This window comes from Ovis canadensis, chromosome 23 (assembly GCF_042477335.2).
Source record: "Ovis canadensis isolate MfBH-ARS-UI-01 breed Bighorn chromosome 23, ARS-UI_OviCan_v2, whole genome shotgun sequence".
NCBI lineage: Eukaryota > Metazoa > Chordata > Mammalia > Artiodactyla > Bovidae > Ovis > Ovis canadensis.
The window spans coordinates 50,880,607-50,898,928 of NC_091267.1; the positions used below are offsets into that span (position 1 = coordinate 50,880,607).

Sequence of the window (18,322 nt, forward strand, 5' to 3'; positions counted from 1 at the left end):
AGTTTGAAAGGAAAGCAGTAGTTGTGATCAGAGACACGCTTGTAGCTATACACGCACAGACTCACTTCTCACACCCGCTCGCCTTGCCCCTGTCTCGGCCACCAGCCAGCGGGGAGGGCAGCGCACAGGAGGGAGTCTCTTCCTGATGTGAACCCATCTGAGTGCTTCCCTCCTTTGCCGGAAGGGCACCCCACAGAGCTGCAGTCCCCACTCCCCGACCTCGCGCCCAGCCATTCCATCACAAAAACAAGCAGAGAAGGTGGGTGCTGCCCCACATGGAGGCGTGTGCTTGAGGGAGTTGGTGGGTTCAGTGTGGGTTCAGCCACCCGAGGGGATTAAATAATACGTGGGGTGTGGTTTCTGACCCAGATCACTCTGAGTCTCCTGACAGCTGATGAAATCAGGAGGGCTACGTGCTGTTCACCCAGAGGAAGGGCTATAATGCAAGGCCAGGGTCCTGAGCAGGGCTGAGGTGTGGGGGATGCAGTCGGGAGGATGCCAGGGGGTCACCCCTAGATATTACGTAGGCAACTGAATGGCTGCCTGGCAGAACCTACAAAGCAAGGGAGGTTAGTTCCTGCGGGTGGAGCCTCACTTCAGGAGTCAGATCTTATAAAAACAAGCACCAAAAAGAAGCCCTTTCTATACACAAACTTAAGTGTCAGCAGAGATCAAAATGCTAATTTATGGAAATCAGCAGCTTCTGGCAAGAGTTTAGAGAAGACAATCTAAACGTCCTCTGAAGGAAAAGGTCAAGACGCATTGAGTTCACGTTTGTTTATTGTTGTAACATTTTGTTTTGAACATCAAACACTGCACCAAAATATGAGCCATTTATCTTCAGACAGATGTCTTTGCCATAAAGTAAGTACTGATGTCGACAATTTCTGACAACTCAAGAAACGTATTAGTGGCACTGCTGTGTCTAATAATCAAATGTCATAGACCAAATGTAATGATTAAATTAAGAGCAACATCTCCCCTTCCTCTTCCTTTTCTTACCTTTAAAACAAACCCTAAAAAGTAGTTTTCACCTGGAAAGAGCACTTACTTTAAACCAAAACTCAACTTTTCACCGGTTTCATTAAACCCAGCATTCTCTAAAGCAGGAAAACAAGGGTTCCCAGAGTTAACTAAGATGATACTCGAAAAGATGACAAAATCCCCCCCGGAGAGTCTCTTTTCACCGACCTGCAGACAACGCAAATCCATCCTTGGCCTGTTCCTTTGGGTCTGGCCAGTACCTCTCAGGACGCACTCCATCTGCAGGGCCACGTGCAGTCGGAGGCACAAACACTTCTGGCTCCGGTGGGTGGCTATCACTCCTGGATTGTCAGCAGCTTTCATCTCACATCACGCTAGGAAGTTTTTTTCTTTTTCCAGCTGAAAACTAGGCGCTGTCTTATAGCACAGCAGACGTGGTCCTCACACGCAGGGCCGAACCTGCCCCCTCTGGGCCCTCGAGTGTGTCTCCTGAGCCCCACAGAGATGCAGATGTGGGCACCACAGCCACACGAGCTTCCGCGTGGACACCGAGGCAGGTGTACAGTTGGGTGGGATGCAGTCGGGAGGGACGGAAAGAGGGAAGGGGCCACGGCCACTCCACTGGAGGAGAGAGTGACCCAGAGGCGGCTTCTTGAGATGACCCGCCCCCAAGAGCAGCAAGCGGCCACTGCTCCTTCTTAGCTCTCCTCCTGAGGTCTGTGTACAAACACACTGAGGGCATCTCTCTTTCACAGAAAGAACAAATGTCATTTGTACCAAATGGCAATGGATTTTCAGCACAAACAATACTTTCATACACTCTAGCGATAGTCGTCATCTACGTTCAGCAAGAGGGGCTCCTTTAAATGGGAAGGAACACTCAGTTTGATCAGCATGTGTACCCAGCAGACTGGTGACACCTGCGGATCAACGTGCAGGGACAAGATGACACACTCTAGCACTGACGGACACCGGGTGGAGGGGTTGGCCACCCCAGCGCAGGTTCCCGGTCTTGACCCTTTAAGACGCCCCCGTCCCGAGAGGAGAGCTCATCAAGGAAAAGAAACTGTCTCATGAGAGACTCTTTAAAGGACAACCAATGAAGGACGACAGGAAGGCAGGCGTCAAGCTTTTCCGTACCGCAAACGCGCACACAAGCCTCTGCGGCCCCAGGGAAGGGCCTGCACCGAGCAGAGGGCCAGGCCACCACCGGCAGCCACAAAATGAAGGAACCATGGGCGACAATGATGCCACTAATGGGGCAGAACTTCACACGAGGAACACAACCCAGCTTCCTGACCTGCTGGCCATGAATAGGTCTTTAAATGATGCATCCCTGAACCGTTTGCGAAGGGAAGTTTTGCCCACGGGGAGGCATGTCTGGTTTCCCTGGGAACACGGCTTCCGGGCTCTTCCTCCAACATGGCTCAGTGGAGTCCGGGGCCTCCGACCCTCCGCTCTGGAGAGCAGCCACCCCCACTTCTCCAGCTCGAGATGAACAGTACTGTGGTGGAGCAAACTGAAAAGAGGAAGGCCCCCAAAACCCAGCACAGGGAAAGCAAGAGGCGGACCCGGAACCACGGCGGGGGGAGGGGAGCGCACCGCTCTGCAGTATTTCACTGCTCCACTCCCCTCTCCCCGACTCTGGAACGGCTCACTGCTTTCTCACCCAGTGCGGGGCTGTATGTGGTCACCACTGGTCCCCAGGGCCTCCTCTCTTAACAGTTCTCTTGATTTTAAGCCCGAGGGGGCTGTCCGCACCAGCTCATCTCTGCAGGCTCATGCTCACAGCCCTGCAGGGGCGTGTGGACGGGACCATACCTGGGTGGCTTGCTCAGCTGCAGGCACGGGGAGGGGCAACAGACACCTTCCCGGGACCTGGCCTAAGCACACGTCTGCATCTCTAGGCCTCCCTGAGAACCGAGTTTCCCTGCTGGCTGACTGACTCCTTCTGCCGAGACCACTCTCACGACATCACACACATCCTGCAAGACCCGCGCCTTCCGGTGGGCCCAAGACACAACAGTTCGGGTCCCTGCCGAGGAACGGTCAGGTGAGGAGGCGAAGGTCTCTCCTTCCCCTGAAGCCCTGGGAGCCAGGGCCAGCATCCTGCTTCCATGGAGTAGGGGACGGAGGGAGGAGCCCAGGGGGAAGTGAGCAGGCCGTTCGGACAACATCAATAACTGGACCCTGATTCCCTGCCAGCAAGCCCTCCTCACAGAGAGAAACACTCTCAACTGCCCAGTGGAAATTAGAACACTTTACTTTGTGCAACATTTGGTCCACTCTTAGCTTCTCTTTTCTTCTTCTTAAATTATGCAATTAAAGGAGCACCCGGCACGCAACTCGACACAGAGCACGTGGGAGGCCTTGGGCCCGAGCCCCTCGCTGAGCCGGCCGCCAGCACCACACAGCAGCCCTGGGCCCGGGAGGGTGCGGGGGGCCGCGTCCAGCCCTGGCAGCAGCTCCCCAGCCCGTCCCTGCCGGCGCCCAGCGGGCAGTGCGCCGTCCCACACCTGTGGCCGGGAGGGTCCCCGCATCCTCTGTCCAGCAGAAGGCCGGCCGCCTCCCCTGCTGCGGGGGCCGAGATCCAGCCCCCCACCGCGGCTGCCACCTCAGACCAGGTCCTCCAGGTCCACCTCAGGGATCGGCTCTCGCCAGTAGCAGAAGGAGCTGAACTCTGGGCACGGGAAGGCAGAATTCTGTTCCTTGTTGAGAAGCGGGAACACGTGTTCCACGAGCTCGCTCAGCCTGTGGTACCTGGGAGTGGGGAGAACACACACCACGACTCGGCACCTGACCTGAGGGCACGAGGCAGCAGGCTGCAAAGCCAGATGCTCAGATACCTCAGAAAGGAGGGTCCCAGGTGGGCGCCCTCCTTCCAGGGCTCACCTCCCTCCTCAGAGTCTAGGCTCCCCAGCCACCCCCCAACAGCAGCTGCAGAGGAGGGCACAGCCCGGCAGAGATGCGGGATGCCCAGCAGAGGGGAGGATGCTCCGGCAGAAGGGGTGGACAGAGACTGGCAGGGCGGAGGCTTCCACAGGCGGGCACAGCTCTGACCCCAGGCCCCCGGCTGCGTGGTGCCAGGGCTGGGAAGCAGGAATGCACTTACGAGGACTTGTTTCCTTTGGTCCTTTCTTGTATCAGCTCGCCCTTGGGATTCACGGTGAAGATCCTGCAGTCTGGGACACCCACTTGTCTGTAAGCATAGACGTCCTGCCACAGAGAACCCAGAGCAGGGTGGTTACTGAGAAGTTCTCGGGCCCCCTGCGAGCCAGAAGCTTCACAGGAAGCAGTGTATGGAGAACACGTGGAGTTGGGGCAGCCGCCACCGAGACTGAGCTTCAGACAGACACAGACTAAACAGAGAGGCCAACGCACACCGCAGAGGGTGCGCGGGAAGCCAGAGAACGCGGGCGCCAAGGACACCCCAGACCCTGGCGCAGGAGAAGGGCAGCATTCGTGGCTGGGGGGTGGGGGAGAGGCAGTGCTTGGATCTGGGGGGCAGATCCAAGGCTAGGCTTAGAATTCACGGAAAGGGAACCGAAGCCCCTGTCACACACGGGCATCCCAGGGCAGGTCTCCGCCCCCAGCACCTCCCTGCTGCAGGAAGAACAAGGCTGATGAAGCGAGCACCCACCCAGCACAGCAGGCCTCACTGCGCCCTCACGCCTGGGGTGAAGATGACCCACTGCGCCCGTACGTGCAGCCCAGAGGAGACACCTACATTTGGGCGGTTCCCAAAGGCAGCGTAGAAGGGCTGCTGAGCTGGGGCAAAGAGATTCTTGATGTCGGTCAGACACTCGATCTTGAACTTCTCCGGCTTCTTTTCTATTACTTCCCTAGGGGAAAAATAGAAGTATCACCACCGAATCCAAAATGGCAATTTTCCCTGGTCTGTGGTCTGAAAACCCACAACCATCCATTTTTCTAACTCCTTCATAACTGGTATCTTTCTCCATCTCTGCCAGCCTGACTTTTCTCAGCTGTGTCTGACACACACCAGGTGAGCAGTGTGTGAGTTAGAGTAACATGGAACTCAGACCCAGCAGCTCTGTAATAGGTACCGTGCAGCCAGGCCCTGGCCCCTGCAGGCACACACGTGCACACACACACGCACGCATGCACACACGCGCACCTGTGGAAGGCAGAAAACAGGCTGCTGGGGGACAGCATGAGGGGGCCTCGGGGCAGGATGGTGCCCTTGTCGTTGACCCAATGCAGGTAACCGCGGGTCATGTCAGCCATGCCGATGGCGCGGGCCGAGCAGTACAGGAACTTGTAGCCGTTCCTGGAAGAGAACGCGTCCTGTTTAGCCCGTGTGCTGTTCAGCTAAAGGGAGAAAAATGCGGTTTTTCTTTTTAAAGGTCCAAAGAAAGTTCCTCTCACCTCCCATGAAAGTCGAATTCCTAAATTTAATACAAGAATCATCAGGATTATAAAGATCTCACCACTCCATGGAAAACACCATGGAGGAGATGTGATTAGGGATTATGCTAAACTTTCATGTAATAATATCTCTACAGAAGCCAAATTATAAAACAGAAAAAAAACTGGGGGCTGTCTTTAAAGGATGTGCTATAGATGAAACAGACAAAAGGTCTTATTTACAAATACAACTTCCAGAATGCAAATCATCCTACAAAACAAGAAACAAAACTCTACCTGGGTAACTCACATACTCATAATTTTCACACTGGGACATTCTCAACCTCTGCTTAACACACTGTAGTTCTGCGGATCGATTTAAGTCAGATGTATTGGGATTCCCACAAAGGCCACAGCACTATGTCCTCACAAAAGGTACCTGATGGAGAAGACCGCCTGGCAGACTGATCCCCCCATGCACGCACGTATTACCCCCTTCAAGACAGACAATTAGAAGTACTCAAAAAAATAGCAAATGATTAAACTGTGGCTACAAACCCAAGTGCAGCTGTAACTACTGACACAGGCAGTGCCTACAGCTCGTAGCCCTGTGCAGGAGCAAGGTGGAACCCGCCAGGCACAAGGCTCCAGGCCCATGGGTGGTGGCTCACACTTTCCCTTGGGGGAGGCTCCAGTGAGAGGTGAGAAAGCAAAGTGAGAAAGCTGGGTCACAAACAAGATTTCCTGGGACTATTTCTATAGGCCCAGCAAAATCCCAGCTCACTAGCCACAGGGTTAGGCACCTACTCGTTGATGGAATGGTAGAGCTTCGCAATACCCTGGTGCGTCCAGTCTTTACCCAGCTGCGGAAGAATCTGTCCCAGAGCATCAGACCTGCGAGGGTGGAACCAGGAGGAGGTGTCAGGAACCAAGCACATACAGCCAACTGTTTGCCTATTAGTGAAACACCAGCTTCTGTAATAGCAGCCGCTGTGGGGAGGGAGAGGGTCTGGGGGGTGGGGATGGCGTGACAGCCCACAAGGCGGTTCCCTTGGTCTGTGTGTGCACAAGCCGAGGACATCACTCAGGAGCTTCTGAGAGAGCCACCAGACCCAAGGGCCAGCCCGTCACTGTCAGGAAGCACTTACAACCACACGGCCTCCTCTTCTCTAATTGCAACAGCTTCGATTTTTTTCCTCCCCATGCCAGAATTTGGAGACCAAATAATTAAATCTTTCCAAGAGTTGTGATTATTATTATTGTCATTTGGCTGCACCACAAGGCTTGCAGGACCCTAGTTCCCCAACCAGGGACTGAATGAATCTGGGCCCTTGGAGGTCAAAGTGCTGAGTCCTAACCTGGCTGCCAGGGGAATTCCCCAAAGTTGTTTGACCTTATGTTTGTATGGCCCCACCCACCTCCTCCATCCACAGAATGATTCTGTGGGGACTGCACCCAGGACCTCTCAGTGCATGTGGTTTAAAAAACTCTCCTGATGGTGGCTGGTCACTCAGGTGAGGAAGCCCCAGCCCTCTGCACATGGAGGTGGGCCCTCCTTTTGCCACCCCAGGGCTCCTGCTTACTTGGTTATTGTCCCGTCAATGTCAGAAATGATGACCTTGTCGTTCCAGTTCCACAGGTATATGGTCCCTGCACAGCGGCAGGTACCTTGATACTGGGTTGTGATACTAAACACGACATCATTTGGGCCATCTTGGAGGTTCAGTTTCGCCTTTCATAAAAAGTGCAAGAATCAGCAAAATCAGAGCTTTGAAAATTAAAGGCACATCATTTTGACGGAATTACATGCAACAATTAAGTCATACTTTCCAAGAAAATGTGGTCAGAGACTGCTTAACATACAATGTTTCAGGATGGGGGACACATGTACACCAGTGGCTGATTCATGTTGATATATGGCAAAACCCACCACAATACTGAAAAGTAATTAGCCTCCAATTAAAATTAATTTTAAAAAGATACAAGGTTACATGATCCTAATCTCTTAAAAAACAGCAAGGAAAAGCAACAGAAAACAGTTTTGAAACAGAATCTGAACACTCCCCAAACTGCTGGTAGCATCTTAGGACCCAGCCCTGGGAGGATGGATCGGGGCTGCACCTGGGGCTCGGGGGCCGGGCTGGGGAACTTCGGCCTGAACTGTGTACAAGGTGCCCAAGGGCCCCTCTGACCCCTGTTCCCTGGTCTCCTCCCCGCCCCTCAGGATGCCCCGTGTACCGGAGATCCTCCCCCTTGGGGCACAGCAGGACCAATTCATACTGAAAATGGGTGAAGGTGAGGAGTGGGTAACTGACAGGAAGAGGGAGATTGCATCTAGGTAAGATGTCATTCCCCTCTGGCTGTGGCTCCTATGAGACAGCGTGGGGGCCCAGAGCCAGTCTGGACGTGTCAGACTCAGACTGGAAACACAGGTGCCCTGGTTCACTCCCAGACATGGAGACAGGAGGCCTGGGGGTGAAGGAGGGGAAAGTGCATCCCAGGGGACCCTAGGGGTCCCAGGAGGGGGGCTGCCACTCTCCTGGACACATGTGAGCATTTACATGGCCACACGCTCAGCCGCCGGGAGACGCAGGGTTGGGCAGACAGAAAGGGAGGCTCGTCAAGGTGATCAGTTCCTAAGGCTCATGAGGCTGGACCCACCCAGACCACACGGGACTCACAATCTGGTCTGAGGACAGACGCAGAGACTTCTTATAGGAGGTTGTGCCACTATGGCTTGGGGGTTCTGCGGGGGCAGAGTCCACCTTGATGGACTCTTCCAGTTCTTGGGACCCTTCGTCACTTGATGAGTCATCCTCGGCCGACCTGTCAAACACAGTCTGTTATTGGAGAGGCTGAGGGACGTTTACAGACAACAGTTTTTCATTCAGGATCCGGAGACACAGAGAGAAGTCCCAGATCCACCCAGGAGGAACCAGACCCAGGGTCCAGGCCCACGCTGCATGATCCACCTCCTCCATGACTGGCCAGGGTCACCCTCCTCCTCCCTTCTCGACTGGACAGGGTCACGCTCCTGCTACGACCGGCTGTATTCTGCTAGAGCCAGTGAACGCTACTAGCTCTGCCACTTCTTGCTGAAAGGGTATGTATGTTTTAAAAGGCACAAGTTATAGAGAATACGAACGCCTACAGTGATTTAAGAGACTAACAAAAAGCATTTTATATAATCCTTTAAAAAGAAGAGGGTAAAGAACAGGAGGATGAACCCAAGAGTCAGGGATGGGACGAGAGCAGAAGGTGTGATGGAGGAGGGAGCACGGGGGCAGAGCCAGGAGCGGCCGCATCGGGGCCCCTCCCCTCAGGCAGCCGGTCCACACGTCCAGGGCGGACTCCTGCCAGGAGACCAAAAGGGCCTGCCCCATCTCTGAGGTTCTGTCGTGTCTCCTGCTGCGCCTGCCAGCCAGGCAGCACGGCCCCGACTCTTCACATTTTATGCTTCCCCAAGACCTGCTTCCCAGAGGCCTGCACGCCGGGGCACCTGTCTCCACGGCTCCAGAGCAGGAGCAAGGTGCCTCGGAAGCAGCAACGAGTATCCCAACTCTAAGCTGATGATGCGTATATACGGACATAGATATGTTTTTGGCCACACCACATGGCTCGGCTTGCAGGACCTTAGTTTCCTGACCAAGGGTCGAAACCTCAGGGCCCCGGCAATGAGTCTAGAGTTCTGACCACTGGATCGCCAGGGAATTCCCTAAGCTGATGATATTTTTCAAGCAAAGCAGAAGTTATCTGTTAACTGAGTGGCACAATGAAGCCACTGACTGTCCACAGAACAAAAACATTTCTGACTCAGAATTATACAAATCTGTCAAAGTCACCTGCCGCTGGCTGGCTCCTTTGCGCTTGACGGCCGGTCACTGGGTGGCGGGACCTCCACTTTCCCTTCCTTGGCCTCCGGCAGCTAGAACGACAGCACGACAGTGGCGATGAGCAGCTCTCGCCCTATGCCAAGGCAAAAAGCCATCAGCAGCTCCCTCAAGGGATCAGCAGAAGTGCTGTCTGAATCCACAAATTAAAAGCACTTAAGAAACAGACTGCCTCTAGTTTGAGCCGAAAGGACAGAAACCTGAGAGGGAAGTCATACGCTGTGTGTGTGAAAAGCTGCTGCCACCAAGCCAGGGGCAAGGACTGTGGCAGGCACCAGCTCAGTCTCACAGTGTAAGACACACAGGCCACACCCAGGGGCCGGGCAGGGGCCGAGGGCACAGGCTCCCTCCCCCCGGGGGCAGGGGCAAGCCCTGGGGGTGCGCTTGAGGTTACGGCGCAGCCCCACCCCTCACCAGCCCCATGCCCGCGGTCCCGTGCCCGGGCTTCCTGCTGGTACACAGGAGTGCACACGGCGGCGCCGCCAGGTGATGCACGCGCAGCACCGGTATCTGACCTGCACAAGCAATGTTCACGCACGGTGCCGACTACTGTGAAAGAGCACCACGGAGCCCAACTGGGACTTCCCTGAGCTTGGCACTCAGCCCACTTCCAGCCCGGTTACCTGCTTGGTTATGCTCTCCCTCTTCCGCCAGAACCACCAGCGGCCAGATTTCTTTGGCATCTTATCTTTGACCCAGGACTCGACTGTGGCCTAAAAACAATGAGCACAGGTTAGTCCAGCATCTCGGGCACAGGGCACTCGACCCCTCTCTCAACCAGAGGGCGGTGATGCCGCCTCGACCCGCCGGCGCCCTCTCTCGGGGCTGTTCCGTGCCGTCAGGCCGGGGGTCTGGCCCCTCTTAGGGGCAGGTGGGCTGCTCTCCCTTCTCTGCCCTCACGAGTTACGACGACCAACTGATGATGTGCGTCACCTTGGTGGACAGACTCCAGGCTCCAGTTTCTACGTAACAGGCTCATGAGCCACAAGCTGAAGGACCCACACTGACGCCACGCTTCCGGGGGCCCTCTTCCTATTGCATCCTTCCATATTAATGGGAGGAAATGTTTTTATCCTGTATTTAAATAACAATTAGGGAAATCTCTCAATCTTGACACAGGATCAGAAACTGGGATAAGTATCTAGTAAAAATGACAGATACGGCACCCCAGCCAGTTTCCTGGATTTCTGGGCATGAGACGATTTGACTGATGGTATTAACTTTACAATATTAAGTAAAACTGAACCGCACCCAGTTTAGAGACATGCACACACGGATTCTCAAAGCGCTGTGTGCGGCAGACATTCCTGGGGAGCAGCAACTCACCTTGGGCAGGCTCTTCTGGAAGACCTGAAGGCTGAGGACCATGGGGGCCGCCAACGCCCAGCTGTAGTAACTGTGAGAGCAAAGCCAGGCACGACCATCAGAGGGGAGAGGGCGGGAGAGGAGGCAGAAATGCCATAACAAAGTCCTTATTCTTTCCAGTGAAGACGTGATCAGCTCAGTTTCTTGCCACATAAGCAATCTTTGCTTCAGGCCACACTTCTCCAAGCAGAGAGTAGCACAATGCGTAAAACAGAGCAGGGTTTCAAGCCTCACTGAAAATGAAGCTGGAGCTTCACTCCAAAGTCACTGCCCATTTAGCTCATTTACATGAAGTGGCATAGTGAGAAAGAATATAATCGTTAAAAACTATACAGCACTTAGGGAAAGAAAAATCTGCAAGAATATTGAATGGTTATAAGCAACGAAAGAGCAAGAGTATTTACCGGTTATATATCCGTATCACAAGGTTGGGATTGTCTATGAGTCCAGGGTTTTCTGCAAATTCATGGTATGTAATGATGTGCTCCATGAACTTCTCTGTAAGGTAAGGTAACAATTACCACCTGGTTAGAGATTACAGAAGAAACATCCATGTGGGCTTATTACAATACTCTCTCCATACTGGAGTGACCACAAGATCAAAAAAGTACTTCAAAACAAGCCAAAAACCCAACAGCTAACTTTTCTAGGAGAATCAACAGCAAATGGCAGATGTTTGTGGTTTTTTTTCCTGGACAAGAAAAAAAACCACTTCTTTTCTACGGCCCCTCGTCTACCACTCTTCCCATAGCAGTGAAAAAACAGTACCCCAAACCAAACAACAACAGGAAAAAAACAGGAGAAAGGGATAAGCTAGGGACTCTGAGGCAAACAGATGACGGCTGTGAAAGAAAGGGAGATGTGAAGGCCCGGGTTCACACACACTCAACTCCACAACCAGCGGAAACTGCTCAGTTTCATTCTCATAAGCAGGCGTGAAACCCTGGACTGGCGGGGCAACTTTTAACAGCATAGCCGGGGAACACTCCTGGGGTCTTGCAGCCATAAGTGCACAAGTGCAGCTACATGAGGAAACCACCCAAGCATCTTACAGGGCTTGGAAGGAGAAACCCAACACAGCAGAATTTGGCTGAGGGTCTCTCAAGAAGAAACAAATCCCAAGTTCCTGCAGGACAGATGAGGGTCAAGCATGACTTTCTGTCCCGTTCCCAGAGGCGATCCTTTAAGTCAGAGCAAACTCTAACAACAGAGCAAACTCTCACTGGGACTGTTCCTCCTGGTCATCTATGTACTGTTTACTTGCCATTTAGTCTTTTAAGTATAAATTTTACAGTTTTACATAAACTGTATGTCCCCTCCTCCACCTCTACTTTTAAAGGGAGGGCTTAAGAGGATTATAACGTGACCTAATTTCGTCCCTAGAAGGAACCACTGGCCATAACACACTCAATTTCCTGCAAAAAGTAAACAGAATTAAAAGATGGAAAAATGATCACCCAATGACCCCAAGAAGAAGAAGATGATTTAGGGAGTCCCAGCCGAGAGGTCCCGGGCAACCGGGCCTGCCACACACACAAGACAAAGGATGACGTCAGTCAGAAAATCTTTCCTTAGAGGAAAATCCATCAAGGGCCACCAGCCAAACTGAGAAAACATGAAGAGCTCAGTTTACAAAAGGGGCTAAGACCAGAAAGGCCAAAGAACTGGCTAGGACAGTCGGACACACAGGTGCTCAAGTCCCACAGGGTTGTTGGAACCAGCCCTGCTAAGCAACCCCCTTTCTCGTGAGTGACTTGACTCTCCTGGGCCAACTCTCGGACAGAGTAACCCCTGCTACTTTTGCCAGAAAGACCATTTCACTCAGCAGACAGCTTTGGCAACATGAGGCCTTCCTCTCATGTCTCAGGCTTGGGGCTGCCAGGTCCCAGCCCTACAATTATTCCAGCAACTTCACAGAAGAGAAGGCAGCCGGGGCTGAGCTGACCCTGGCCGCCCAGTACATGGGGCAGCCCAAGAACCTGTCCCTAGGTCCACAGCCCTCCCACCCACCGACACGCGGGGTCACCCCAACACAAGGCACCTAAATGAGGGGCAAAGAGTCTGACGTCCAAGGGAGACCCCGCCACCTCCATGAGACCCCAGGGCTGTGTTCCCGGCACGGCTCACCACCCAGGGCGGACGAAGCTGCCCACCCACCTTTGGAGATCTCTCCGTTCTCGCTGAGGCCGCCGCAGAGTGACAGGGTGACGTCGGGCAGGTCCATGGCGGAGTCCGAGAGGCATTCAGTGCCACTGTCGGCCGCCGCGCTGCCCACCGACTGGGGGGACTGGGACCCGGACAGCGTGTCGGACTCGGGCCACTGCCGGGAGCCGGGCTCCGACTCACTGCGGGGAGAAAGGCACCGGCCATCACACCCCTGCCCTGAGCCTGATGGCCAAGCTCAGGGCTCCTTGCCCCTGACGCGGCTTCGCTTAGGCAGTGTTCAGACCCTATCCTAGACGACACTGAGACAACGCAACAGTGCTGCTGAGGAATTAACTGAACACAGTAAACACGCACACACCGATCGCTCACAGTCACGCGAACCATCGATGATGGCCCTTCTGACTTATGAAGGGGATGAAAGAGTTACAAGCATTCATTTACATGACAAAATGACAGGGTAAGAAAAACCTGATGTCTGGAAACCTTCTGATCTTAACTTCCTACAAAAGGCTGTGGTACTATACTCCTCTCGGAGAAAACTGCTGTAGTCCAAGGGTGTATTATTGTTAAAAACAAGGCCTTTCTAAATTCACTTATTACCTCATGAAAACAAAACGAAGAAATTAACCAAGTAAAAGTTCTCAGGAGGCTGGACACACCTCAAGAAAGAAATGCACCAAGAAACCAGAAATAAACTGTTCCTACACTGGTGAGCCCCAGAACCAAACTTGAGGTTACTCAACGTTTTCAGTTTTCTAAACAAGGTGTGGAAGCCAGGTTTTAGAAGCTGATCCTAAAGGAAACTTTTTGTAATGGAGCATAAATTTGAGAGGAAAAGGACATGGAAATGACACCTTACATCTCTTAGTCATGAATGCTTCCTACTCTACACCTTCTGAACGGATACTTTTAGAATTATTATTTTATTTTTTTTAAAAGCCAGTACATAAATGCATGTCATCTCATGAAGTTATATGATGTTTAGAAGAAAATCTGAAATTTGAGCAGTAGGTGGCAGCACAGTACAGCTAAGCCATAAATAGAAAGCCGTTGCAAACACTAACGTTTTGCACTTGAGCCTCTGAAGAGGAGATGCTGGTGTTGGACTGGGCGATGCACATCCACACCACAGTTTTGAGAGTAATCGGATTAATGGAACGTGCTGCCAACTGGAGACGGTGAAAAAGCCAAGGCCACCTCGGCGGCAAGCGCCGGCTGCTGTGCTGGGACCCCAGCAAGGCTGACCTCGGGGTGAAACAAGCACTTCGTGCTCACCCTCCTGGGCACATGGGTGGCCCCTGCAGTCAGGTGTAGCCATGTGATCAGATGACTGTGCCGTCCCTATGGACAGAAGGCATGTGCAGCCTCCTTCCCAAGCCGGGCCCCAGAAAACTGCGCCCCCAGCGGCCCTCCCCTTTCCCTGTCGAGGCCCCATGGGGACAGGGGAGCCTCAGGATGGGAGGGGCTGGTACTCCGGAGCCACCATGTGCAAGGCCCCCACCAACACCATCACATGAGCAAGAAATGAATTGCTGTGGTCAAGCCACCGAGGTCGTGAGTTTTACTAGTTACAGCAGCTGGTGTGACCCTAACTGACGCCCCCGCTGAATACATGGAAGACGCCGACCGACTCAACAGTGGGCTGTTAGAACCACAAGACTGTGTGCTTCAGGGTCAAGTTCAGCTCTAGTTACAAACACTAGCTCTTCAGTCAGGGGGCCAGTGACCACGAAGAGAAAACAAACGCCTGTGAGCATTCCAACAGCCTCCCTGTCTTGCTTCCAGACACAATCACGCATGACGTGAGTGGCTATGGGCCCAGATGGTCAGGCTGCAACTAATTGCACAGCGTGGCCCCCGTGCAGCAGTCATGCTCCCCGTGCTTCAAAAAAGCAAACTAAGAAATGTCTTACATCTGTCTCAATGTAAACAAATGGTTACGGACTGGGAAATCACAAACAAAGAGGTAATGTCAAGATAGCTTACGATGAAAAAAAAAAAAGGACCAGTTTCACTTCTCTCCCCTTAAAAACCCAACTACTACTCCAAACAAATGGGAGAAAGTTAGGGAGTTTTAAGGATCCTGCAAAAATATCTGTAAAAATTAAGTATCCTCACCCCAATCCTGTCTATTTTAAATAAAACCTTCAGATACGCTTTTCAATAATTTGTTTAAAAGTATTTAATTATGTGTGACTATGGCTCAGTGTATTCAAGCCATGAGAACTTGGGGAAAAGTAAACACTGCTCTTGTGATCACAGAATATTATTTAATAAAATGGAATTTCCCCAAGAATGGAAATGGCCTTGGGAAAACCGCCCAAGTCTATCACTGCTAAGATTTTGGTGTTATTCCAAGCAGGGAGTCACAGAGGAGAAAGGGATGGCTTGGAAAGGAGGAAGGGGAAGTTTGGAAAGGCCCTGGAAAGGGCCCCACCAGATCCAGGCCTGTGAATAAGCACAGCCTCAGTGAAGAGTGGAGGCCCGCTTTGTAAAGTGTCTCTGAATAAAGATATATCACCTCTAAACACATAATAAAGGAAACAATGCTAATGAACAGGAGGAGCTAATCTGATGTCACATCCGCGTTACGCCCTTACTACAAGAGCTTGACGGGGACACCTTCTCACTGTACTGAACGTTTCTTCACAAAAAGGTAGAAGACAATACATGCACAATTTCTGGATTTTCCAAAATCTGAAGCAAGAATTCAATTTAGCTGAAGCATACCAGCCCCTTGCTCCTTTTTCTAATGCTTTGCTCTGGAAACATCTAGAACATTTCAGAGTTGCCCGCTCTGCAATATAAACCCACTACCTTTTGGGGAAATAGAGAGCTGCAACCTCGGGTTCCAAGGCCTTCAAGTCGTCCAGGTAGATATCATCAGGCCCCTGGTGTTGGCTTCTCTTGTGGACACCTGTTTTTATAAAAGAAAAAACACATCAGAGATGAGAACCTGGTTACTCTTCATTTATAACTGCAGGAAAACAAATGTTTGCAAACCATAACTAACCACAACTGGACCTGCGGTGTACTTTTAAAGGCATCGTCTAACCTTCCCCACTGCCGTCTCTCACCCATCCAGGTGAAAGAGGTCAGCACTCTTGCTGCCGCTAAGTCACGTCAGTCATGTCCGACTCTGTGTGACCCCATAGACGGCAGCCCACCAGGCTGCCCCGTCCCTGGGATTCTCCAAGCAAGAATATTGCAGTGGGTTGCCATTTTTTTCTCCAATGCATGAAAGTGAAAGTGAAGTCGCTCAGTGGTGTCCGACCCTCAGGGACCCCATGGACTGCAGCCTTCCAGGCTCCTCCGTTCATGGGATTTTCCAGGCAGGAGTACTGGAGCGGGGCAGCACTCCTGCCAGCTATCCAATGAACACGGGCTGCATCTCGCATTCTTTCATCTTCTCTCATGTGAATCCTGGGCCCTGAGTCATTTATACTTGAGAGTATGCTTGCTTTTTACATATGAACATGCATGAGTGCTCAGCTGCTTAGCGGCGTCCGACTATTTGCGACCCCATGGACTACAGCACAGGCCTACCTGTCCTTCACTGTCTCCCCCAGAGCTTGCTCAAACTCACATCTATTGAATCGGTGATGCTACCTAACCATCCATTCTCTGCTGCCCCTTCTTTTGCCCTCAATCATTCCCAGCTCATCAGGGTCTTTTCCAATGAGTTAGCTCTTCGTATCAGGTGGTCAAAGTATTCGAGCTACAGCTTCAGCATCGATCCTTCCAATAAATATTCAATTTCCTTTAGGATTGATTGGTTTGATCTCCCTGCAGTCCAAGGGACTCTCAAGAGTCTTCTCCAGCACCACAGTTCGAAAGCATCAATTTTTCGACACCAAGCTTTCCTTATGGTACAACTCCCACATCCCTACATGACTACTGGAAAAACCATAGCCTTGACAAGATGGACCTTTGTCAGCGAAGTAATCTCTCTGCTTTTTAATATGCTGTCTAGGTTTGTCATAGCTTCTCTTCCAAGGAACAAGCATCTTTTAATTTTGTGGCTGCAGTCACCATCCACAGTGATTCTGGAGCCTAAGAAAATAAAATGCTATTGCTTCCACTTTTTCCCCATCTATTTGCCATGAAGTGATGGGACCGGATGCCATGATCTGAGTTTTTTGATGCTGAGTTTTAAGCCATTTTTTCCACTCTCCTCTTTTACCCTCATCAAGAGGCTCTTTAGTTCCTCTTTGCTTTTTGCCATTAGAGCGGTATGATCTGCATACCTGAGATTGTTGATATTTTTCCCAGCAATCTTGATTCCAGCTTGTGCTTCATCCAGACTGGCATTTTGCATGATGTACTCTGCACAGAAGTTAAATAAGCAGGGTGACAATATACAGCCTTGTTGTACTCTTGCCCCAACTTTGAACCAGTCAGTTGTTCCATGTAAGGTTCTAACTGTTGCTTCTTGATCCGCACACAGGTTTCTTAGGAGGCAGGTAGGCTGGTCTGCCCTTCCCATCCCTTTAAGAATTTTCCAGTTTGTTGTGATCCACACAGTCAAAGACTTTAGCATAGTCAATGAAGCACAAGTAGATTTTTTCTGGAATTCCCTTGCTTTTCTTTATGATCCAACGGATGTTGGCAATTTGATCTCTGGGTCCTCTGCCTTTTCTGAAATCCAGCTTGTATATCTGGAAGCTCTCAGTTCACATACTGCCGAAGCCTGGCTTCCCTGGTGGCTCAGATGGTAAAGAATCTGCCTGCAATGCAGGAGGCCTGGGTTCAAACACTGGGCAAGGAGGATGCCCTGGAAACGGGAATGACAACCCACTCCAATATTCTTGCCTGGAGAATCCCAAGGACAGAGTAGGCTGGTGGGCCACAGTCCATGGGGCCGCAAAGAGTCAGAAATGAATGAACAACTAACACTTAAAGGGATTAATTTTACTCATTAATTGACTTTAATACCTTCATAATTTTTTCAGAGAATGCTTCTCAGTAGCCACGACCGGGAGAGAGAGATCAGAGTTGGCTCTGCAGGTGCCCACAGTGTGATGGGGAAGCCACACCCCTCATCCCCACCCTGGTGCGGCAGGTCCCAGTCAGGAGGACGGGGCCCCATGTATCACCTGAGACCCTGGGATAATTCACTACCTAGATTCAGAGCTGTCGAAGTCAAACCAAAGCCCTGATTACCTCTCTTCTTGGAGGGCGAGTCGACCTTAGCGGCTGGTCGAGCTTCTGAGGGTGCCTCCACGAAGGGGGGTGAGGGAGGCAGGTGGGGGGCATCCAACCCCACGGGGGGCTCCTGAGGGCCTGTTGCCAAGGCTGCCCCACCATGCTGCTTCCCTGGGGCTCGCGGCTTGGGCTTCACGATGGTGCAGACTGTCTCCCCCATTGAAGCGTCCTTCTCGACCTCTCTCAGGAGGCTGTCCTCACTGGGGATCACCCGAAAGTGGGTGTTTTCCGACGGTGTGATCATCGCTGTCCTGGGGTGATGCTCGGACCGCTCCCGTTTGCTGACCTGAAACAGGCATGTTTCAACGTTAAACTACTGTTGAAGGTGTCTGTTAACTACTGTT

General features: G+C 52.0%; 1 protein-coding gene across 10 annotated transcripts in view; it reads right to left on the minus strand.

The window, feature by feature from the left end:
• Nucleotides 1-3,229: 3,229 nt before the first annotated feature.
• Nucleotides 3,230-18,322, minus strand: part of LPIN2 (lipin 2) — a 76,529-nt gene continuing 61,436 nt past the window's right edge. For 9 of the 10 annotated variants that reach the window (XM_069568330.1, XM_069568336.1, XM_069568337.1 and 6 more), the window contains 14 exons: nt 17,937-18,264; nt 15,591-15,690; nt 12,765-12,952; nt 11,012-11,105; nt 10,569-10,638; nt 9,866-9,955; nt 9,195-9,277; nt 8,034-8,178; nt 6,936-7,084; nt 6,160-6,246; nt 5,123-5,275; nt 4,712-4,826; nt 4,097-4,200; nt 3,230-3,744 (listed from right to left, as the gene is read on the minus strand). In XM_069568330.1, coding sequence (XP_069424431.1) covers nt 3,600-3,744; nt 4,097-4,200; nt 4,712-4,826; nt 5,123-5,275; nt 6,160-6,246; nt 6,936-7,084; nt 8,034-8,178; nt 9,195-9,277; nt 9,866-9,955; nt 10,569-10,638; nt 11,012-11,105; nt 12,765-12,952; nt 15,591-15,690; nt 17,937-18,264 — 1,851 coding nt within the window. In that variant the 3' untranslated portion in view covers nt 3,230-3,599. Of the gene's footprint in view, nt 3,745-4,096; nt 4,201-4,711; nt 4,827-5,122; nt 5,317-6,159; nt 6,247-6,935; nt 7,085-8,033; nt 8,179-9,194; nt 9,278-9,865; nt 9,956-10,568; nt 10,639-11,011; nt 11,106-12,764; nt 12,953-15,590; nt 15,691-17,936; nt 18,265-18,322 lie in introns of all 10 variants that reach the window. The other variant, XR_011252276.1, reaches the window with a different exon arrangement.